The following is a 25,282-nucleotide window of genomic DNA, read 5'->3' as shown; positions in this document are numbered from 1 at the left end:
TTTCAGTGAAGGTACGAAAATTTAGAGACCAACCAGTCATGGTGGAAGAGATTTTGGTTTGTAGAGTTGAGAAATGAGCTCAAATGAGGTGTGGAAGGAGTGAAAACTGGGTGAGATATTTATAGGGGGTTAGAGATGAAATTTGAAATTTTTTGCAATTTTTTTCGAATTTTTTGGAGTTCAAACGGTCAAATAACGGCTAGTTCAACGAATAGTCCGCGTGGACCAATCAAAACGCGCCACGTCACGTCCTCTCGCCCGGGGCCCGCCGCACCAACGCACCACCTCACTACCGCCCGCCTACCGCCCCGCCGCGCCTGCCAACGCGGACGAGAGTGGAGCGATAGCGCTCGCTCTCGCCCGGCGGTAGCACTACCGCCTTCTCTCTCCCTCTCGCCTGCCTCTCGCCTCACTCACGCCTGGGCTGGGGCGACAGGAGGGCGGTATCACCCCCATTGGCACCAGCCTTATCCCTGACTTGTGCCTAAGAATCCTAGGTATCTCCCTGCGGACGATCTGACCTGAATCAGGTGCAGACCATGATGCTAGGCTACTAGTACTTTTCTCTGGTCGTGTGCCGAACAATCTGTGCATCTGTTTGAAGTAATGGAAATGAAGCGTGCATCGTGTTGAAAGAAATGTTCCATCCAAAGAGTGATTTTTTCCCCAACCGTGTTCCAAAATCGCTGCGACCAGCATTGGCATCTGGCCGGCTGGCGGCGGGCTGAGGCCCGATGGAAATATCCGTTGTCCAGCACGTGTCCAGAGGGTTCTGGAACGCCAGGGTCTCCGGAACCCACTCCGTCATTCGTGCCCCCTCGTGACCTCAATGTCGTATCTTCACCACTCCCTGTATATAAAGCCACGCGCACCGCCAGTCTCTCGGCACTGTCGCACTCATCTTCCTCTAATCAGCCAAGTAGCCAACCAAATACGAAAGCTTTTTTCTTTTCTGGTGCTCCGATCCTCAGCAGTGGACGACGATGCAGCAAGCTGTGGTCTCCAACCTGCACGCCATCACCACCTCCCCCGCCGCTCCAAGAAGTAGGTTCACATGGACCAGCAGCCCATCCTGTGTGGTGGTGCCGAAGAGAGGCTCCGTGAAGGCGCGGTCCATGAGGAACGGCTCCACGGATAGCCTGGACCACCTGCAGCGGGCGTCCAAACCCAGGCAGCAGCAGCAGCAGGCGAGCCCTCCAATTCCAAGGAGACGCCTCATCCAAACCACTCCCTTCGGTACGCCATCTGCCTTCATTTTCTTGACAATTTGATCCGAGTAGCAGACTAATTAATTTTCTAAGAATTTGAGCAATCGAGCGAAAGAAATCGTTTGCTCACGTTGTCAGTAGCCTGACGATCGGGTTCGCTGCCTGCCTCGCAGGGTTATGGGACAGCTTCCCGGAAGCGAGGACGCTGGACCAGATGGTGCGCACCATGGAGCGCATCATGGACGGCGAGGGCGACGACGACGACGGCCGGGTCCTCGTCGTGCCGGCGGCGGTGGCGTCGAGCGCGGTGCCGCGCGCGGACGCGGGTAGCAACGGCGTCGCTGTGCCTGCAGCAGGAGGAGCCTCGGGCGCGGCGTACCGGCGGCGCGGCGGGCGGACGCCGTGGGAGGTCAGGGAGCGCGCGGGGGAGTACCTGGTGCGGTTCGACATGCCGGGGATGACGCGGGAGGACGTGCGGGTCAGCGTGCGGGACAGGACGCTGGTGGTGACCGCCGAGAAGAAGGACGACGCGGCGGCGGAGGAGGAGGAGGAGGGGAGGGAGAGCCGTGGCCGGCGGCGAGCTTCGGGCGGTACAGGACGCGGTTCGAGCTGCCGGAGAACGTGGACGTGGAGAGGATCGCGGCCGAGGTGAGGGACGGTGTGCTCTACCTCACCATCCCCAAGTTGTCAGCCGGGGGCAAGGTCGTCAACATCCAGGTGCAGTGAAGTGACCAGCTCCAACATCAGCTAGCACCTTCTGGATGGAGCGAGCGGCATGCATCTGCACCGCTGTTTTATTGATACAAGAACTTGAGTTTGCTGTAGCTAATATTAACATTGTATCAGTAAAATTAAGTAGGCCCTGTTTGGGAGCATTGCAAGTTTTTGCGCCTGTAATCCTATTCCACCTGTATTTTCTTGTGCATACCTCCGGAATGTAAGATTTTTATACCTCTGGAAAAACGTTGTTTGGGTAAATGGAAAAAAACGGACAGCTGCTAGCTAGAGAAGAACATGCAAGTTGCAGATAAGGACCACCACCACCGTTCTGCCTGAGTCCCTGGCAATCTACTGAAGCAGATAAGGACAGCGATTTCGTCAGTATGAGGGATTTGACGGCGACTACAGCTTCTGGTAGATAAGAGTGTATATGAGAGAGAGATTCAGAGATTTGCTCAGGCTAGCAATCGAGCAGAGGAGCCACTGAAACTCCGACGAAAGCCTCAGTAATTCCATTAAATCCTTTTGCTTTTGATTTGATCCCCAAATCATTCATGATCTCAGAACTGAGCGCCTAATTGAGTGAATACATCAAGCAATTAGAGCACCAAATTGGACTGAAATGCAAGAACCGCCCAATTTAATATAAACTGCCGGTCATTAACATTAAGATGAAAGCTAACACACGCTCGCGCTAAGAGTGTGCCACGTGTTAACCCACATCTAAGTCGTAAATGACCAACTCGTCATTCGCCAAAAATAATGTCAAATCCGGTAGTCCCGGTACGTGCTCCACCATATGTCCAAGATTATGCATACACACGTACCATTTACAATCACATATATCACCGATGGACCACAAAGAGCAAATTTTAAGCAATAAAGGTTACAACTAAACATTATAAGTTCAACAAAGGGATGGATTTAAATCTGAAATTTAAGGTTCAATAATAAAATACAAGCCTCGGACTCACTACTTAACATTAGAAAGGGATATAGATCATCAATTTAAATGTTGAACATGCCATCCCTAAAAGAACGATTTCGCAGCGGATAACTAAATAACGATAAAATGATGGGGTCTTGCTCAAGGACACCATCAAGACCGCATCGACCTGCTCCTCGCCCGCACTGGGGTCGGCGGGGTAGAAGTGGCCAAACACAACCTTCGGCTCACCTGCAACTTAGTTAACAAAGCAAGATAAGTACAAAGATACTCGCAAGACTTTCGCAATTTAATTAATAATCAAGCATTATGCAAATGAAGGCTCACAAGATAAGGCTTTAGGGTTAAGTAATTTGCATAAGCACGAGCTCTCTAATCCAACACCTAACTTTCTAGCATTTTAATTATCTTGCCCAAACCACCTCAACTTTTAGTTAACTAAATTACAAAATAAATGAGTATCAAGAGTTGACATGAACCAAGTCCGAATAAAAATGATACTGTCGGTGTTTTACCGGCTGCCCACCGAGAGGTATACCCAAGGTGGTAAGTTTAGGTGAGGAGACGCCGAGATCTGGAACTTGAAGGTGCAAGGAACACAAGATTTAGACAGGTTCGGGCCGCGAGGTGCGTAATACCCTACGTCCTGTATGGTGGTTTGTATCACCTTGGGTGTTGATGTTGTGTTTTGAATAGGTTCCTGCCCCCCTTATATATTTGGGAGGTCAAGGTTACATGAATCCTAGTCCAATAGTAGCCAAGGAATCGTACCCGGGTATAATTCGAGTAGTTTCCTTCTATACCGACTAGCTTTATCTCCTACTCATACGAGTAGAAAACAACATAAATAAGAGATAAGACAGGCTTTATCTCCTAATCTTGTTTAAACTACGTTATGTACACAGTCCCGTAGCCACGGGTCTGACAAGCCCCCAAGCTCTTCGTAGCTGAGTACTGCAGGCTTCTCGAGTACTTTCAAAGTAGTCTTCAGCTTCTTTTGAAGCTCCATCTTGAAGTTCTTTTTCGAGTACTTTCTTGGCTGCATCGAAGCTATAAGGTACTCATGCCCCGAGTTACTTCTTTGGTATGGTGTGCGATTGAAAAATCGTACTCCGTATGGAGTAGCCCCCGAGCCTTAGGTTGAATCGGAGAATCAGGCTGAGGGTCACATTAGTCTTGAATCTTCCTTACTTACTTTTCAAATAAATTCAAAAAAATAAGTAGTTGATGCCATATATCCCGCAGCCCCTGAGCCTTGAATCCAAATCTCTCAGGTTTGGAAATAAGGATCCAAAAGTCGTGGCATGCAGTGAAAAAATATCCCCATGATAAATAACTGGTGTGATGGTACAAATGATGGAAGTTAGATCTGAAATTTGAAAAACCCCTTTTTTCGAGACCATTAACCCTAAAAAATGATTAATCAAATATTTTATCCAAACAATCCACCAAATGACCCCTCATCTTCCGAATATTCTCTGAAACGACTCTTCAACTTCGAAATAGTAAAACTGTATCCAGCCGCTGGTTATTTAACCCCGCGGTAACGCCAAGTAAAATCTGTGCTTCCAATCTACAATCCGCCAAGAACTTTCCAAATCCCCACAAACAGAGCCGCACTCCGCCTTCACCTCCTTGGAGAGCCCCAAACCAAACCAATCTCTTCGCCCCTTTCTCCGCAACCCCCGAGCAACTCGTGGCAAGCGGATTAAGAAATGGCGCCCAAGAGATCCGGCGAGAAAGATGGAAAGAAGAAGAAGGAGTCATAGCCGCCGTCTGGGCAGTGGACTCACAGTAAGTGCTCCAACAACGATCTCAAAAAACTTATTTCCGAGGGTTTGCTCCAAGACAAAAGTCTTGTCAACTGGCGCCCCTCTTTTTGCGAACCTTCCCCATGGAAAATGTAGACGATCTCATCACATTTTACCATTTTGCCAAACGGATCCCCTCTTGCTCTTTCTTCCGAGGCCTTCTTTATTTCTACGGGCTTGAGCTCCATCACCTCAACCCGAATTGTATTTTCCATATTGCCATTTTCATCCATTTCTGCGAAGCTTTCCTCGGAATTGAACCTCATTGGGATCTTTTCCGCTTCCTTTTCCGGGTAAAGCCACAGCCCACAGCCAAAAACCTATCTGTTGTAGGGGGCGCCGGCATCCAACTTAGACAACAAGCCGGCGATAGGTACCTTTCCTATAAATTCCCCTCCAATATTTCTGGATGGAAGAACCACTGGTTCTACATCGAAAATCATGCCCCCCAGCTTCCTAAAAAACCGGCAAACCCCCTGTTGTGAGGCCAGAGTGGAACACCGAGCTCTCCAGAGGAGACCTGGACCAAGTCGACGAATTGCTAGCCATCATAGCAGCGCACGAAGAGATAGGAGTGACCGGAGCATCTGTAATGTTTTCTTTCTTCAAGCGCCGGATCCAGCCAATCCAACAATGCCACACTTTAGGCTTCGAGTACATAGACGCTGAAGATCCCTCTCAGATGTGCGCAGAAGAATTGAGTGACGACGTCGCACTCATCCGGGTCAGGCGAGTGCTGCTGGACGTGGACGCCATTCCCTACATCCCGCATTTATTTTCTGCACAAAAATCCTCCGAAACTGGTAAGTATTCGACTACTTTTTGTTTAAAACCAGTTCTGCTGTTCTGCCACTGCTAACTGAAAATCTTCTGCAGGGACACACAGAGTTGTACCGGAGCTGTCCACCGCAACCCGACATCCCTCGACCGGACCACCTTCTCCCCAGCGTCGCAGCCGAATCGAAGAGGGCTCAAGCAGCCGAAGCTCAGCTTGGCAGCGAGTCCACTGAAGGTGGGAGCCCCCTGGCGGAAAGGGAAGCTGAAGGAGAGGCGGGAAGGAACAACTCCCCCGGACCATCCGTGGAGTTGACCGAAGCTCTGCCTTTGGTCCCGCAGGGTCGTCGGGTAGTGCGCAAACGGAAAGCGCATGTAGTCGAGTCCTCCAGGTATGAAGGTACTACCTTGTTGAGTTGTCATATATCGGTACTGTTGCACGCTAACACTATTCTTTTGCAGTCCATCTGCTTCTCCTCCCGACCCCAAGAGCCAAGAGGTGGGAACAGACCTATCGACTACTTCGACAGAAACAGTTACCATCGCCATGGTGGGTACCGTGCCACCAGCTGGTGTGACCCCGCCCCCAGCAACGAGTCCCGTGGTTGAAACACCATGGGCTTTAAGAGTAAAGAAAGCTATCATGAAGAAATCCTCGCTGTAAGTATAGATCTTTTCTTGCATAATGAATATCCTGTTCTGCTCGACTTGTGTAATAATATAACTGATTCTGCTTCTGTTGGTCTGCAAGCGACATGAGGCACAAGCCAACGCCTGCCGTAGGTACCCCAGCCCCGGGCCACCAGCCCCAGAGGAGTTCGTGCCCAAGGAACCAGCCCCCGAGGCGGACACAACATTGCCCGACTTGCCACCCCCCGAGCCCCAGCAAGCCGAAACCAGAGCTGGTAGTAAGGAACAAGTCGAGGCCCCTAATGCCGCTCCTGCAGATGGTACAGGTAAGTGTCTGACCCCCCACGGCTAGCTGCTTAGACCACAGACATTATGTACTAAATGCATCTTGACTTGCAAGTGCCCAGCAACCATCTTCTGAAGAAGCCGCAGGGACCTCAAGGAGCCCTGAAGATCTGCTGGTGGCCGGATGCGGATACCAAAATATCGTCACCACCGATCTGGTGGATGATCCAATTCTAATGGACGACAACATAAGATACTTCAAGAAGGCCTCCAAAGAGTTGTACAATTTTACCCTGGTAAGACATGATTACTCTTCTGCCAGCATACATTATCGAGTTGCTTGTCTTAATCTTCCCCCTTATGCAGGATGTGATCAAGCACTCACAAAAGAAGACCGACAAGCTGAAAGCAGTCGTGAATGGCCACCAGGAGCTTGCTGCGAAAGAAAAACTCATATCCGAAGAGAAGACAAAGAACATTTATCTTCAGAGAGAGTTTGACAAGCTGAAGCTGGAGCGGACTCGAGAGACGTGGCTCCTCAAGAACGATCTCCGCAATCTCGAGAAGGCCAACTCTGAACTCTAGGAACAACTCAAAGAACAGAAGAAGGCACACCAAGGCAAGCCCTTTCTTCCCTCGAGTACTTTCACTTAATAATTTATCTTGGATTCTGAAAAAATCTTCACCGTAGAGCTTAGCAAAATCTTAACATATAAAGAAGAGCTGCTTACTGACATGAAGAATATGCTGTATCGCCGCACAGATGATGTCGAGAAGCTGCAGAAGGTAATCGCCGACACTGAACAACAGTTCGCCGATTGCCTTCAGCAGATCAAGACGCTGGGCGAGGAGAAGGAGCTGCGGCAAAAGGAGCTGGAGGACCTCAAGGGAGCCGTCCAGAAGCTTGTGGACATGGTGGACCCACAAGATGACAGCGAAGCAGGCGAGCGTCCCTTGCTGGAGTGACTTCTCGGAGCGCCGCAGAAGGTCGTCAGGTTCCTCACTGAAGCCCCGGTTGCGTGTGTCAGCCACGCTCTTTTTTTTTGTAAAATCCTTTTGGCTGGAAGCTCGACTAGAAGTGTTCACGCTGGGAGTGGCTGCGGAGTGCTTTGAAGAACAATTCAACAAGTACCTCCAAGAAGCCTAACCTGTAGCAGAACAGATAGTAAAAAGTGTACTACAGGATTAAAATGTAAAAGAAAGTACTCGTTTCCTTGTATATATATATTTTTATTTGATGTCTCCACTTGTATGTGCCTTAACTGAATTGTCATCCAAGTTCAAAGGCTAAGTAGTAGACACTAGCCCGGGTGCAGCGACCCTGGAAGTAGTCAAAGTAGCTCCAAGTAGGAACCCATCCAACAAGTGAGGTATTATCCGAACGAGCAGGTCTAACCAGTTAGGAAAGAACGCGAGCATCATCGCGTGACTGCCATGCTTATGGCAGGAAGTCGAAACTACCCTGAGTGCAATGACTCTGGGCATAGTCGAAATAGCTCCTAGTAGGAACCCGTCCAACAGGTTAGGTATGACCTGATCGAGCAGGTCTAACCAGTTAGGAAAGAACGCGAGCATCGTCGTGACTGCCGTGCTTATGGCAAGAAGTTGAAACTACCCTGAGTGCAATGACACTGGGCGTAGTCCAAATAGCTCCTCGTGTGAGCCGGTCCAACAAGTTAGGTATAAACCAATAGAACGGATCGTACTTGTTGGGAAAAATACGATCGTCATCGCAAACGACCATCAAAGGTCATGGCAAGAAGTCGATTCTTATAAAGCATGGACGTGGCCGTAGCCTCCGTCAAAACTGATGACAAGAAGTCGATTTATATAAAACATGAACGTGGCTACAACCTCCGTATGTTAACAGAAGAAGTTTACAATCTGAATTTCATGGTACGTAGCCTCCAAATTGATTCGGAAGAAAAAAAGGAGCCGCCTGGGTGCCCGGAAAATAGCTATCCCCACACACTTTCTCATAGGTAGAACTTGCGCAGGTTTTGAACGTTCCAAGAATTTGGGACATCTTGGCCCTCGGGCTATTGTAGTCGATATGGCCCCGGTCTTGTAACCTGCTTGATGATGAACGGCCCTTCCCACCTCGAGTTGAGCATGTGTAGGCCAGACTCGCCTTGAATGTGGTGCAGGACCAAATCGCCTATACTGCACGACCGTTCCTTCACGTTGCGGTCGTGATATCGTCGGATCCCCTGCAGGTATCGTGCTGACTGAACAAGAGCAGTGCAGCGAGCCTCTTCGACAGAGTTGAGCTCCAACTGCCTTGCTTCATCCGCCTCGCCTTCATTGTACATTTTAACCCTTGGGGATTTTCACATGATGTCGTCCGGTAAGATAGCTTCAGAGCCATAGACAAGGAAGAATGGTGTTTGTCCTATGGGTCCTGAGCCCCCAGACGATATGTGGCAATTCGTGTATCCACTTTCTACCTTTCTTGCCATTTTTATCATATAGACATTTCTTGAGGCCATCAATTATCATGCCGTTCGCCCTCTCGACTTGACCATTGGCCCTTGGGTGTGCAACAGAGACATATTTGACCTTGATGCACGCATTCTCACAAAACTCCCAGAACTGGTTGGCCGTGAAATTTGAACCCAGGTCTGTGATGATGGTATTCAGGAAACCAAAGCGATGCAAGATATTAGAGATGAAATCAACAACTCGATCTGGTGCGAGCTTGGCTATCGGCTTGTACTCGATCCACTTGGTAAACTTGTCGATAGCCACCAATACATGTGTGAAACCACCTGGCGCTGTTGTAAAGGGCCCAATCATATCAAGGTTTTGGGACATGAGATTGCTTGCCAAAGAATTGGCTGGTTTGGCATCTCCGTACGAGGTCCTCAGCATCAGATACTGTGGTGGGCCACCAGAAATCAGCTCTGTATGCTTTCCCCACCAGCGTTCTTAAAGCTGCATGGTTGCTGCAAACGCCCTCATGTATCTCCTGCAGTATGTCATAGCCGTCTTCTTTCGTGACGCACTTCATGAGCACCCCTGATCGTGCGCCACGCCGGTAGAGCTTACTGTCGACTAGGACGAAACCCTTACTTCTACACATGAGACGAGCTGCCCCTGCGCTTCTTGCATCCATCCTCACTGGTAGTCTTTGATCCCAGATGAAATCGATATAAACCTCTCTCCAGTCCTCTCCAAGCATCATAACCTCCCGATCAGGCTGTTGAGGGCCAGCATCAGTGGTTACCTGAGGTGAGGACTTGATAGATGGCTGTTTCAGCTTTTAGACAAAGACTCTTGCTGGAACCTGTGCGAGGGTGGATCCTAGCTTAGATAGTTTATCTGCGCCAACATTATGTTCCTGTACCACATGATGAACCTCTAGGCCAGAAAATTTATTTTCCAGCTTGCGCACTTCTTGTACATAAGCGTCCATTGTCTTCTTGTTGCAGTCCCACTCTTTGTTGACTTGCTGAACAACAAGAAGTGAATCACCATATACAAGTAGTCGCTTGATGCCTAGTGATATCGCCAAACGTAGCCTGTGAAGCAATGCCTCATACTCGGCTTCATTATTGGATAGCTCCCAAAGGATCTGGAGGACATACTTTAGTTGTTCGCCTCTTGGAGAAATAAATAGAACTCCAACGCCGTAGCCGTCGAGCTTGAGAGATCCATCGAAGTACATGGTCCAATGCTCTGGCTTGTCGACTGGAGTTGGAATTTGATTCTCTCTCTACTTAGCCATAAAATCGAATAGAGCTTGAGACTTGATTTCAGTGTGTGGCTTGAAGTCGATTGACAAAGCCCCCAGTTCCATTACTCACTTTGATATACGCCCCGTGGCATCTTGATTGTGAAGAATATCCGCCAACGGAAAATCCGTAATCACGGTGATCTTGTACTCGTCGAAGTAATGGCGCAACTTTCTAAACTGCTAGGTATTGTACCTTGGATTCGGAGAGTACCTCGCTGACGAAGTACATGGGCCTCTGCACTCCAAATGCATGGCCCTCCTTGCTGTGCTCGACTACAATAGCACTGCTAACAACATGAGTTATCGCCGCAATTTAGAGTAGTAGATCTTCTCCCGACAATGGTGTTGTAAGAACTGGAGGAGACTGAAGATGATGTTTCAGATCTTGCAAGGCTCTCTCGGCCTCCTCCATCCACTGAAACTTGTCTTGGCACTTCAGGAGCTTGAAGAAGGGTAGTCCTCTCTCCCCGAGCTGGGAGATGAACCTATTCAGGGCTGCCATACAGCCTGTTAGATTCTGCACATCTTTGATTGTGGCCGGAGCCCTCATATCAGTGATGGCTGTAATCTTCATAGGATTGGCTTCAATTCCCTGGTTGCTAATGATGAACCAGAGCAATTTCCCTGATAGTACTCCGAAGATGCATTTAATTGGGTTGAGTTCCCATCGAAACCTGCGTAGGCTGCTGAACGTCTCTTCTAGGTCTGCAATCAGGTCGTCGGGATTCCTGGTCTTGATGACCACATCATCCATGTAAGCTTCAATGTTTCGATGCAGCTGATCAGCAAAACACATTTGAATCACGCGCTGATAGGTTGCCCCTGCGTTTTTTAACCCGAAGGACATAGTTTTGTAAGCGTACGTCCCATACGGGGTGATGAACGCGGTTTTGATTTGATCCTCCTCCTTGAGCGCAATCTGGTGATATCCTGAATAACAATCAAGGAAGCAGAGGAGTACACATTCCGCCATCAAGTCGACGACTTGATCAATGCGCGGTAACCCGAAGTGATCCTTTGGGAAATGCTTGTTGAGATCGGTGTAATCAACGCACATTCATGAGCACCTTGGTGAGCCTGACTTCTGCCACCATCGGATCCAGGACCAGGGGGAACTTACCGGGCTCCGAGAAACTTGTCCACTGATCATCACGGGAGAATGAGATGGGAACCTCTGACCAACGGAGTGGTCGCGATGCCGCCGGCTCGACGGATATGATCTCCCGGAGAAGCAGTTTTTGTTCCCGCCTGGAACCAAAGTCTCCATCTCCCCCGAAGATAATGTTGATGGTCTTTGAAGCATCCTGGAACTTCACATTGTGCGCTAGGTCCCCTTGGTCGTCGTCTTCGGGTTCTTTGTCCACTGGCTTCTTGTTCTTCTTACCGCCACCAGGATTGCTGAATGTCCTCTGGAGGTGGTAGCAATCAATTGCCGCATGATTGGCACCTGGATGCCATGGGCATTTCTTCTGTAGGAGCTTCTCAAACTCTTCCTACGTTGTTGACTTCTTGCCTCTTGAGGGATGATCCACAGCCGCGATGAGATCATCTGGCTTGTGTTTTCGGGATGAACCCGAATAGTCCCGCGGGCTCTTGTCATTGCGTTTATCATTTGGACGCCTCAGGTTGCTATCATTGCACCTTGGGAACCGCTCCCGCATCTTCTCTTCCTGCTCGGACCAGTCGTGCATCATGTCACGAAGCCTCATAACAGTTTTCGGCCTGTTCCGCCTGAAGTCTCTGTAGATGCCTGGGTCGGTGATGCCGTTGTAGAAGCAGTCGACAATGTCTTCCTCCGAGATATTCGCAATGTAGTGCGGACATCGAAGAAATGGCATGTATAGGACTGTAGGAACTCATTACGTTCCTATTTACATTGAGCAAGATCGTGACGAGTACCTGCATGAGTGATCGCCCCCTGGAAGTTGTCGATGAAGACCTTCTTGAGCGACTCCCAAGAGTCGATCGAGTTGTTGCTGAGGCTCTCCAACCACGTGAGTGGCGCAGGTTCCAAAGCCATCGGGAAGTAAACGACCTTGGTAATGTTGGAGCCCCCCGCAACTTCAATGGCGGTGCAGTAGCAACGTAGCCATTGTTGAGGAGCTTGCTTGCCATCATACGTGGTGATGCCAATCGGCTTGAAGTCCTCAGGGTACTTGTAACTGCTAAACCGTGTAGAGAAAGCTGGAACACAGTCGCTGCAGTCAGTACCTTCCGTCTCGACTACTTCGCACTCTCTGTGCCTAGAATTGATTATGGACCGCGCATCACGGCCTTCATTGATTCGCTGGCGTAGGTCTTCTGGAGGAGGTCGATGGTTGGCCTATCACGGGTTACCCCCTGGAGGTGGCTGCTGCCTCCCACCAGGGGCTTGACTCCCGCGAGCGTTGTCGTTGTTGCTGTGCTGAGGTTGAGGACGGCCGCCTGCCGTTCGACTGTGAGCCTGGCTTCGGCTTTCGCCCAACCCTCCTCCCTGAGGGTAGATGCCGGGTTTTGTTGATCAAGCTGAATCCAAGCCCTCTGTGCGTAATGAAGTGCTGTAACCCTGGCGATGTTGGCCACCGGAGTCCTGAAGCCCCGCTCGCTTACGGCAGCGAATTTGATGTCAAGCTCGCGATGCATAGATCGCATGCTCTCATTGACCCTCCTTCAGCGGGCTGCACGAGCTCTATTCCTAGTCCTCTGTGCCTCACAATCGGCGTCATTTTTGTCGCCGGCGTTAGCTATGGCCTCATCTTCAGATACCGCATCAAAGTCGACGATGGGCAAGTTGCCATCGTCTTCGCCTTCTTCCGCCATCAGCACCTAGCGTGAGATGAGCTCATCAGAGCTCGCGTCGACTAGCTCGGTCGACTCCTCCGCCATGGTGGCTAATCGCCTTGCCTCCTGAAAAGGCAAGGGCTCAAGGTGTGCTACAAGTCGATCTTTGGCCTCTAGTAGATCGAAAAGCTTCATGCCCTTCCAATGCACGAAATGCCCCTCCAGAGTAGAGGTGATCATCAGACCGTTGGCACCAGAACAACCTGAAGCCCCCCGACATGCGATGGCTTCGGGCCTTCCGAGTTGGAGTAGAGAGTCCAAGTCCTTCTCCAATGTCGAGAGGGACTCAGAGAAGTCGGCCTCCTGAAAATCAGTGGCCAAATTGCGTAGACCGAGTCGTGTTTGGCTATGCAAGTTCTCAGATTGGAACGTGTCCAACCCAAGAAAGGTTGCTGCAGCACTGGATGAAGTCGCGCTGGAAGCAAACTCCTCCTTGGTCCTCATAGCGGATCCATGAATTGACAAGTCGTCGAGATCATCAACAAACTTGTCAAGGTCGCTATGAAGACCTGCCGTAGGAGTTTTTAGCTTCATGTCAACAAGGAATCGACAGAAACTGCCCGCTCCACTTGCGACGCAGACCCACGAGCCAAAAACAAACGTCTTACCCTGAGAAGGTACTAACCTAGTGAACTGGAAAGATGCCGTTGAGTTTGTTGGTGGATCTTCGATGCGCTCACCTACCTGGCGCACCAGCTGTCGGCGTTTTACCGGCTGCCCACCGAGGGGTATACCCAAGGTGGTAAGTTTAGGTGAGGAGATGCCGAGATCAGGAACTCGAAGGTGCAAGGAACACAAGATTTAGATAGGTTCGGGCCGCAAGGTGCGTAATACCCTACGTCTTGTATGGTGGTTTGTATCGCCTTGGGTGTTGTTGTTCTGTTTTGAATGGGTCCCTGCCCCCCTTTATATATTCGGGAGGTCAGGGTTATATGAATCCTAGTCCAATACTAGCCAAGAAATCGTAGCCGGGTATAACTCGAATAGTTTCCTTCTGTACCGACTAGCTTTATCTCCTACTCATACGAGTAGAAAACAACATAAATAAGAGATAAGACAGGCTTTATCTCCTAATCTTGTTTAAACTACGTTATGTACATAGTCCCGTAGCCCCGGGTCTGACAGATACTTCTATGAAGAATTCATTGGATATTGAGCTTGCTCATAACTGAGAGTGCGGCAATTTGAATTGATTAATTAACCTTCCAAGGGTGTACTTATTTACCCACACGACACAAGGACCATGCAACTCACCCAACCGATCACGTTGAGCAAGGGGGTACTTGCATCAACCTTTTCCGACAAGTCTCAACCGTTGAACATCACGCCTAACTTGCGCGGAGAGTTACCCATGTCCACCGGGGACACCCCTAAGCCTCTCTACAAAGCCCTATGGCCACGCATCTGTGGCAGAACCAACCTGAATTATACCGGCTCAAGTACGCGAGTCCACTTCCGAGGGCTCCAACGTGCTTCAAACGGTATAATCCCTTGGCCTGTCGGGTAACATCCCGATAAACCACCGATACACAGGATCAAATAAGGTTACCTCACACGAAGGTGAGTCTAGAGATACAATCACCATCACATTTTACATCACAGAGGATTACATTACAAGAATTTCCAAAAGAAGTACGAAGTTTCAAATTTAGAGAGAAGATTACAAACTGTTAAAGCTTTGGTTTTTGGCAGCGGAAAACATACGCGATGATTTACGATACGTCGTCAAGATGAATGTCATGCTAAGCCCGGGCACGACATTACTCGGTATCCTCAAGGTTGGCCGGGGGCAGATCCCATTCCACGAACCAACCATCTGGAAGAGCACAGGGCCAAGGCAGGGGAAGAGTAGAGTCTTCAAAGGCATTACCTGAAAAACATATAACTAGCAAGGCTGAGTATACTAATACTCAGCAAGGCTTACCCGGGATTGGGTATACTTAGCCCATAACTAGACTTATGAAAGCTTTTAATGGTTTTGGGTTTAATTTTAGCTGAAAAGCAACAAAGAATAGATCCTTAATTTCAACTTTTAGCTTTCAAGTTATAGTTGATTAACCATTCTAGATAAGCACCTATAACTAAGCAAGCATGGTATAATCTTTGGTCAAGCATCATCTTTGATAACCATAATATTGCTCTTGTTACTCTATGTGGTAAAGGGATCAAGCAGTCTCAATCTTCGTGAGAAGCGGACGATTCTGAATCGAATTTTCAACCTTGCAAGGTAAACCTAAATCACACGGTTGGAACACCAAAGGGTCATTGCGAAGCAACCTTTTGCCTTTCATTCCGACTCGTGGATCAGAGCCACCACAAGCGACTGCAGGACCATACGCACACCCTATATGTGCAGGACGTACGTCTGTAGCGCGACTACAAAACCCGTACTCCTGGTTGCCCTTGCAACACGTATTCCCCAGTCGAACCAAGTAACCAGAAGAACCAAATACATGTGGTGGGAGGTATGTCCACTCCTCGGGCCGATTGGCTACTAGTCTTACCGCTTACCATATTTCGCGGCATGCGGCTAGTACTTTCAAACGCTTAACCACCGCTACCACACACTGCGACCTTATCAATTTTCACAACACAGACGGGGTATCACCTCAACCATGATACCTCACAGAACTCCCGTCCGGCATCCTTATAGTGATAACAGGAATGTAAACATTACAACTCCTATATCGCGCGAGTGACAGGAAATCACCCGACTTCTACCGGCCCTATTAGCATAGCAGCTAGTCGGACTCAAGTGCTAGTATTTATCACATTGGTTCCTAGGAGAATGCAACTAGGGTTTCAAGCAATTCCTAAGAACTTAATGCATAGAATACGTAAATAGATATAGATTGCAGTGTAATAAAATAGTAGGTTATGTCCGGGGCTTGCCTTTACTGGTGGGTCTGAAGTTTGAAATGTTAATATCTTCCGAACTTTGGTTCGGGGCTTCAGATACTCCTTTGGTGACATTCATTTGGTCTTCAGGAACATCCTTCATAGACTCCGAGGAGATCTCGTAGGTACCGTTGCTGAAGTAGTCGTATCTACATGTAATGCAACATTACATTCAAAGCATGCACGAGAAGCTATTTCACCTCACAACAAGTGCAATTCAACACTCACTTAACATATTACCGTATAACAATCAAAAGATCTGAAACTAACTTAAACCGAGCTTTAAGAGGACAACTAATATGGATTGGCTACTTGTTGAAGATTACAGCAGAGCTGATTGGAAACAACGAGGGTTTAGTTGATTGATGAGTGCATCGGGTTTCTAGACGATCGATGAAAACATCGATTACTCCAGCAGAGGGGTGTTTCCTAAAGCAGTTGTGTCTTAACTGAGATGTGTTTAAGTGTTATTCTAGGTAACTAGGTGTGGTTGTATCGACTTGATTACGTCAGCACAACTATTGGGTGACGTACAGCCGATTGGAGTGTGGTTGAGGATATGTGACCGATAGATATATAGCCGATCTCTCAGTCGATAAATCGGCTGATAGAAGTGGGTGGATAAGGATGGGGAAACTCAGGATCGATCGGTCGTGTTTGACCGATATGGAAGAGTAACCAAAATTGGCTTGGATCGGCCGATGGCAAGAACCCTAAGATCGTGGGTGTCTCTCCGACACATCGACTTTGTGCAGTCGATGTAGGACAGAACAAAAGGATTGTATCGGCAGTAGCCGATACTAGAAAGGTAACAATCGTATCAGCTAACCAGTCGATGGTAGAAGTATCGACTGACAGCTGTTACACAGAAACATTCTAGACTCAAGGAAAACGGATGCTTAGCAGCTGAACTGATAGCCAACGCTGAAGCATAGCCGCAGAGACGTTTTGGCTAAGTAGCAGACACACAAGAACTAACGGGGATCCTTATACAACAAGGAACTTAAAGAAATAGTAATCAAGACGAGGACAATGTCTTGATGGTAGGGATATGAGCTCTTGGGTGATAGGATTAACTAACTGTCACACTTCTCCACTTAAAACATACACCCTATAATTTATCTTCCAGCTATAACATGCATACAATATAAGGTACAAACAAAGCATTCATTACCTAACATTTAACCTAGACCACAAATCAAGACTTTCAATTCAAGAGCATAACATAAAACTTGTAAATGTTCACTGATTTGAAATAAAGAAAGCTTTGAAAATCTTATAGAAAACACCCTAGAACTTTCTAAAACATAGCAATCAAGTCCCTGATCCGGATAACAGATAACAGGAAGTTATCGGCGATATTCCGGCAAAGGAGTTGCCGGCATTAAGAAGATTCAGCGAATTAGGGCAAACCTTAGGGTAGCCTTGGTTACGAAGGAGAACACGCGGAAAGTGAATTCCCGCGGTGAATAGGATTTGCGACGATAAGATGAGCTCGACGATGATGAGATTCCGTGGTTGACGAAGAAGTTTGCCGGGAAGAGTTGCCATGGGTGGAAGAGGGCCGAAGGGATAATCCCCGTGGTGATTTGTGGTCTTGCTCGGCGATCGACGAAGAATAGGAGCTGCTGGATGTCATGAATCCCTGGGACGAAACGACAGAGCCGGATTGGTTCGCTAGGACAATTCCTCCGCGAACCTCAAGGTCCTCCTGCTCACGGGTTAAGCCTTCACTGCCTATGCGCGTGTGCCGCTGAGACACGGTCGGCACATCCGCGCAGTTGCTCCTTTTGAATTCGCCGCGCTATAACCGTCGCCTTTGTTTCGCCATTTTTCCTTCCGGCTCGCCATGCTACACTCCCACCTCCGCCTTCGCTCCACAACTCCTCCTTCCGACTCGCCTCGCCAAACTCATAGCCGCATCACTATCAGTGGCCTCCACCACCCCACGCTGAGCACTCGACGTGGTCAAACTCTGGAAGGAAACCCTGGACGCCATGCTATTTGTGTACCTGCTGTTGTCAAATCCGCGCCGCTGTTTCCGCCTCGACCACCTCGTGCTGCTGCTCCTCTTCCTCCTCATCTGCTGGACCGGCGTCACCTCGCCCTTGTCGTGCCGCATCTGCACACCGTCGCAATGTCCGCCCGATGGCGTCTTGCACCCCTGACGCCTCGCCCAACAGCAGAACCCTCGCGTTCTCCAGCACCACGCGTATCGGCATTTCGTTGAACACCTGAACTGCGTCCTCGATACGGCCATCACGTTCCCGCATCTTGCGCAACACCTTTCCATCACGTGCCGTTGCTCGGCACGTCGCACTCCGGTACTGCCTGCTCGTGCCTATGGTCCCGTTCTGTTTCGGCCGCCCAACACCTGTACACTCCGCCAGCTCGGCGCCCGTTCACGCCGCTTGCTCCACGCACGAGCCGCCACGCCAGCTCGCTTCCGCACGCGCGTTTGCTCCATGCCTCCCAAGCCGCGCACCCACGCTTCTGCCGCCTAGGGCCGCGTTGCCCAGCCTTACGCCGGCCAAGCCACATCCGCTCTGCTCCGCCAGCCGCCCAACGCTCGCGCTACGCCGTAGCCACCTGCGCCACTCCTGCGCTCCGCCCGCGCGCACACCTGCTCGCGCCGCGCGCACTCTGGCGCTGCCGCCCGCTGGCCCTCACACCCGCTGCCTGCTGCAGCCGCTCGGTCCTCCTGCACGACATCTGCTTTGGTCCTGCCGCTCCCTGTGCCTGTGCCTGCCGCGGCCCGCCCAACACCTGCCGAGCCGCCGCCGCCTGCTCCCGCGGCCGGCCGCCCTTGGCTGCGCCCTTCTCTGGCGCCAGCGCCGCCTGGGCCCGCTGCTTCCGCGCGCTGCGCCCGTGCCGTCCTGGGCCCTCTGCTCCCGCGCGCTGCCGCTCCGGCTTCCGCACGCCGCACTGCCAGCTGCCGCGTGCCCGCGAGCGCGCCTGCTGAGTCGCATGCCCGCGCCTGGGAGCCGCCCGCCGCTCGGGCTGGCCCCGCGTGCTGCGCCGCTTGGGGCCGTGCTCGCCCAGAGCCAAGCCCCACGCCGCCTTGCCTGGTTGGAGGAGAGAGGGAGGAAGGAGAATAGGAATTGGATAGAGCTGCCGTGCCGCCGGTGGGAAGAAAAAGGGGAGGAGACACCAGGGGAGGAGATAAGTCAGAGGGAGAAGAAAGATAGATGGAATTCCCCAAGGGCCTATGTGTAAATACAGAAAACTGCAAGGGCCTGACTGTAAAACAAAATTTCCCGCTGATTTAAAACCCAAATGAAGAAATGCCTAAAATGAAAGTTGGAGAGTTTTTCAAACTCTACAACATTGCTATAGGGCCAAATTCAAAAACTCAAAATTTACATTTTTACATGTGAATCTTTGAACAAAAATCGGATTTGAATTGCTTTTGTCCTAAAGAATGAAATTTTATAAAATTCAGGACCTAAATGCAAGCATTTATGACACGTCATGATGACGGGATAGACTCGTCATAATGATTGGATAGACATGTCATGATGACTTGCACTTTTACACTTTAGTCCTAAGTAAATTTAAAAGTTATTTTTGTAAATTAAACATTTGCATAAAAGGACTTGTACTTTTATAAAATTACATAAACACCCTTATTTTCACTATTTTATCCAAAATTTTTACACACTTCACCACACACATTTCAAATGAAACTTTTGATTAAATATATATTTTTACAAGACATAAAGTAAGAAAAATATATTTCACTTATTTTGAAATTACCCTAATCCAAATACATTTTGCAAAAATAACCCTAGGTTTTTCTATAATTACAAAAATACCCTTTTTACTTGCACTTTAAATTTTCAAAAGTTTCACATAACACACACGAGTTTTATACAAACAAACACATACTTCACACTAACAAAATATTTGCCTAACATTACAAACACATGAACTGTCACAGCCTCCCCCCCTAAAAAGAATCTCGTCCCGAGATTCGGACGAAAGACTCTTAGGGGAAGAGAAGCAAATCACCCATTAAAGTGGCAAGAAGCAGTCACACCAGAGAAGATTGAGGTTGATGACGAGAGCATGGCGAGATGAGTATAACGAGAGTATAAAGATATTGTACATAGGTGAGTTTGACAAGATAAGAGATTGTACATGAGGACGACAAATGTCGGTGACATTCATCACAAAACTCATGGATAACAAATAAGGATAGTACAAGGGATTGACAAAGTGATGTTTGAAATATTCTTGCTCAGAGTTTATTACCTGAATAATTTTAGATGATGTTGATTGCAAAACATGCCTATTTAGACCGATGCAATCAAGGGATAATGACAAAATGCTCTACTCAGAGTGCAATGCTCGATATATAACCATGAATGTGATGCACTGTTGAGATGTATGATTGCATTGATGGTGCAACATGAGGATGAGGGATCCCATGCATGACCGAGATAATGCATATGACACAATGCATTTACCATGATGCTGACCGAATGATGCATACACCATGATGCAAAGATGATGATGCTTGCAATGTATGCATGTAAGAAATGCATGAAGTATGATGCATACCCTCATGAGTTGATGATGCACGTGACTCGCGCCCTACAACCGTTCACTCGTAACTAACACCTGGGTAGTCCTATATCCTTAGACAAAGATCAGAAGTTAGGACACTAGTAAGGTTGCATAAGAAGAGATTGCAGTGGGGTTACGTCACATGTACCTAGTCACCAGTGCACCCCTAATGGCTCAATCATGTGACTGCAGTGCACATGAGGCCTTAGGTTCCGACACGGCATCATGGTCATGTGATTAAACACCACCACAAAAGAGGAATAACAACCCTGTAGTGCCAACAGCGACAAGATAGACTTAGGAACCCAAAGAAAACCCAAAGTTGTACTGGAGGCACACTCGTTAGTCAGTCTACGAATCTTTCGATGATGATGCAACACCATGCACTGACCAGAGATGGTATATGTTATGATGCATGACTTTTGCTAGGAGAATTGTATCCAAAAAGTAATTATTGTCCTAAATCCTTTTTAATCTATCCAAAATCATCTGAGCAAAAATTGAAGGTGCAACTTTCAAATGTTGTAACCAGAATAGCCAACAATATAAGGTACAACATCATGAAAGGATGGATGAATTACTGAATGATGGATTGAAGGGTTTGCTGATGATTATCAAGGTTTAACCATCAAAGGAGAAGTTCAATGGTTCTGCCGAAACAGATTTAAAGCAAAATCAAGGATTTGATTCGGCTGTCAAGCTAAGATCGTTGATAGGGTTCAAACATAACCCAATTCACTTGATTCACAAAAGACCTTCTCACTCCAGGTTAGCCTACCAGATTATGTTGGCTCCTACCACACAAAGTCAAAACAGGCATTCAGATACAAGCACATATTTCAGTACATCAACATAACAACCAAGGCAATCAGGTCACTCCAAGATGTCATGATGTATGCACGTTCTACACGTCCTCACAAACAAAAATAACTGCCAAGTAATCTTGGTCTTACGTGGTTAAGTACGGTGGCATCATATAAATACGTCTCTCCCTATATATATACTAGTCGTTCTTACGTTCAAACTTACGTAGCGAGGTTAGCGTACCTGCAAAAAACACAAGATATATGTATACCGAACCTTTCATGCCAGCATGTCATGAAAGCGTCCCCAATCATCACTGTTCACTATAGAAATAGCATCTGTACAATTACCGCCGTACAGACAACGTTAACATACGTTATCGAGATAACGTATTCACAGGGGTACCGCAAAATGCGGGGGTGTCGCTGTTCATACCCCATTCCTAACTATATACTCCCAATATAGTCAACCAAAGTTGGTATATTGGCAGCATCTCAAGTAGGCCACTGCTTGAGAAACAGCGTTCGGTTCGCATCACCGACGGGAAGGCCAAGCTCCCTCAGTTGGCTGAGGATCCTTACCTTCTTACCTCATCATCGAAGGTGTCGTTACTGAATGTAAAGTTGGGTTGTGCATAAATTTAAGTTTTGACAGAAAAGTAATGCTGGTAGTTAGAGTTATATATATATATTATAGCCACCTCTAGTTCCCTTATAAACATTACCCTAGGGCTTTACGTACTAAGTACAATCCTTAACGAATCCAACGTAGTTTTGCCAAATATTTTGTAGGTCAAACTTTTATACTAAAAGCATTTTTAAGGTAAAATGTATCTCTAGAGTAACCTTATAGCTCTGATACCAGCTGTGGTAGAACCAACCTGAATTATACCAGCTCAAGTACGCGAGTCCACTTCCGAGGGCTCCAATGTGCTTCAAACGGTATAATCCCTTGGCCTGTCGGGTAACGTCCCGATAAACTACCGATACACAGGATCAAATAAGGTTACCTCACACGAAGGTGAGTCCAGAGATACAATCACCATCACATTTTACATCACAGAGGATTATATTACAAGAATTTCCAAAAGAAGTACGAAGTTTCAAATTTAGAGAGAAGATTACAAACTGTTAAAGCTTTGGTTTTTGGCAGCGGAAAACATACGTGATGATTTACGATACATCGTCAAGATGAATGTCATGCTAAGCCCGGGCACGACATTACTCGGTATCCTCAAGGTTGGCCGGGGACGGATCCCATTCCACGAACCAACCTTCTGGAAGAGCACAGGGCCAAGGCAGGGGAAGAGTAGAGTCTTCAAAGGCATTACCTGAAAAACATATAACTAGCAAGGCTGAGTATACTAATACTCAGCAAGGCTTACCCGGGATTGGGTATACTTAGCCCATAACTAGACTTATGAAAGCTTTCAATAGTTCTGGGTTTAATTTTAGCTGAAAAGCAACAAAGAGTAGATCCTTAATTTCAACTTTTAGCTTTCAGGTTCTAGTTGATTAACCATTCTAGATAAGCACCTATAACTAAGCAAGCATGGTATAATCTTTGGTCAAGCATCATCTTTGATAGCCATAATATTGCTCTTGTTACTCTATGTGGTAAAGGGATCAAGCAGTCTCAATCTTCGTGAGAAGCGGACGATTCTGAATCGAATTTTCAACCTTGCAAGGTAAACCTAACTCACACGCTTGGAACACCAAAGGGTCGTTCCGAAGCAACCGTTTGCCTTTCATTCCGACTCGTGGATCAGAGCCACCACAAGCGACTGCAGGACCATACGCACACCCTATATGTGCAGGACGTACGTCTGTAGCGCGACTACAAAACCCGTACTCCTGGTTGCCCTTGCAACACGTATTCCCCAGTCGAACCAAGTAACCAGAAGAACCAAATACATGTGGTGGGAGGTATGTCCACTCCTCGGGCCGATTGGCTACTAGTCTTACCGCTTACCATATTTCGCGGCATGCGGCTAGTACTTTCAAACGCTTAACCACCGCTACCACACACTGCGACCTTATCAATTTTCACAACACAGACGGGGTATCACCTCAACCATGATACCTCACAGAACTCCCGTCCGGCATCCTTATAGTGATAACAGGAATGTAAACATTACAACTCCTATATCGCGCGAGTGACAGGAAATCACCCGACTTCTACCGGCCCTATTAGCATAGCAGCTAGTCGGACTCAAGTCCTAGTATTCATCACATTGGTTCCTAGGAGAATGCAACTATGGTTTTAAGCAACTTCTAAGAACTTAATGCATAGAATACGTAAATAGATATAGATTGCAGTGTAATAAAATAGTAGGTTATGTCCGGGGCTTGCCTTTACTGATGGGTCTGAAGTTTGAAATGTTAATATCTTCCGAACTTTGGTTCGGGGATTCAGATACTCCTTTGGTGACATTCATTTGGTCTTCAGGAACATCCTTCATAGACTCCGAGGAGATCTCGTAGGTACCGTTGCTGAAGTAGTCGTATCTACATGTAATGCAACATTACATTCAAAGCATGCACGTGAAGCTATTTCACCTCACAACAAGTGCAATTCTACACTCACTTAACATATTACTCGTATAACAATCAAAAGATCTGAAACTAACTTAAACCGAGCTTTAAGAGGACAACTAATATGGATTGGCTACTTGTTGAAGATTACAGCAGAGCTGATTGGAAACAACGAGGGTTTAGTTGATTGATGAGTGCATCGGGTTTCTAGACGATCGATGAAAACATCGATTACTCCAGCAGAGGGGTGTTTCCTAAAGCAGTTGTGTCTTAACTGAGATGTGTTTAAGTGTTATTCTAGGTAACTAGGTGTGGTTGTATCGACTTGATTACGTCAGCACAACTATTGGGTGACGTACAGCCGATTGGAGTGTGGTTGAGGATATGTGACCGATAGATATATAGCCGATCTCTCAGTCGATAAATCGGCTGATAGAAGTGGGTGGATAAGGATGGGGAAACTCAGGATCGATCGGTCGTGTTTGACCGATATGGAAGAGTAACCAAAATTGGCTTGGATCGGCCGATGGCAAGAACCCTAAGATCGTGGGTGTCTCTCCGACACATCGACTTTGTGCAGTCGATGTAGGACAGAACAAAAGGATTGTATCGGCAGTAGCCGATACTAGAAAGGTAACAATCGTATCAGCTAACCAGTCGATGGTAGAAGTATCGACTGACAGCTGTTACACAGAAACATTCTAGACTCAAGGAAAACGGATGCTTAGCAGCTGAACTGATAGCCAACGCTGAAGCATAGCCGCAGAGACGTTTTGGCTAAGTAGCAGACACACAAGAACTAACGGGGATCCTTATACAACAAGGAACTTAAAGAAATAGTAATCAAGACGAGGACAATGTCTTGATGGTAGGGATATGAGCTCTTGGGTGATAGGATTAACTAACTGTCACACTTCTCCACTTAAAACATACACCCTATAATTTATCTTCCAGCTATAACATGCATACAATATAAGGTACAAACAAAGCATTCATTCCCTAACATTTAACCTAGACCACAAATCAAGACTTTCAATTCAAGAGCATAACATAAAACTTGTAAATGTTCACTGATTTGAAATAAAGAAAGCTTTGAAAATCTTATAGAAAACACCCTAGAACTTTCTAAAACATAGCAATCAAGTCCCTGATCTGGATAACAGATAACAGGAAGTTATCGGCGATATTCCGGCAAAGGAGTTGCCGGCATTAAGAAGATTTAGCGAATTAGGGCAAACCTTGGGGTAGCCTTGGTTACGAAGGAGAACATGCGGAAAGTGAATTCCCGCGGTGAATAGGATTGGCGACGATAAGATGAGCTCGACGATGATGAGATTCCGTGGTTGACGAAGAAGTTTGCCGGGAAGAGTTGCCGTGGGTGGAAGATGGCCGAAGGGATAATCCCCTAGGAGAATGCAACTATGGTTTTAAGCAACTTCTAAGAACTTAATGCATAGAATACGTAAATAGATATAGATTGCAGTGTAATAAAATAGTAGGTTATGTCCGGGGCTTGCCTTTACTGGTGGGTCTGAAGTTTGAAATGT

The 25,282-nt window shown here is 47.7% G+C and overlaps 1 protein-coding gene across 1 annotated transcript; it reads left to right on the top strand.

The window, feature by feature from the left end:
• The first annotated feature begins 879 nt into the window (after positions 1 to 879).
• LOC112897124 (small heat shock protein, chloroplastic-like) lies at positions 880 to 2,186 on the top strand. Its single transcript, XM_025965326.1, is given in 3 exon segments — positions 880 to 1,236; positions 1,382 to 1,755; positions 1,758 to 2,186. Coding segments are annotated over 3 exon segments (804 nt in total). The 5' UTR covers positions 880 to 983; the 3' UTR covers positions 1,935 to 2,186.
• Positions 2,187 to 25,282: the final 23,096 nt, after the last annotated feature.

This window comes from Panicum hallii, chromosome 6 (genome assembly GCF_002211085.1).
Source record: "Panicum hallii strain FIL2 chromosome 6, PHallii_v3.1, whole genome shotgun sequence".
NCBI lineage: Eukaryota > Viridiplantae > Streptophyta > Magnoliopsida > Poales > Poaceae > Panicum > Panicum hallii.
Note: the sequence above shows the minus strand (reverse complement) of the source record. Positions and strands in the feature narration are given on the sequence as shown.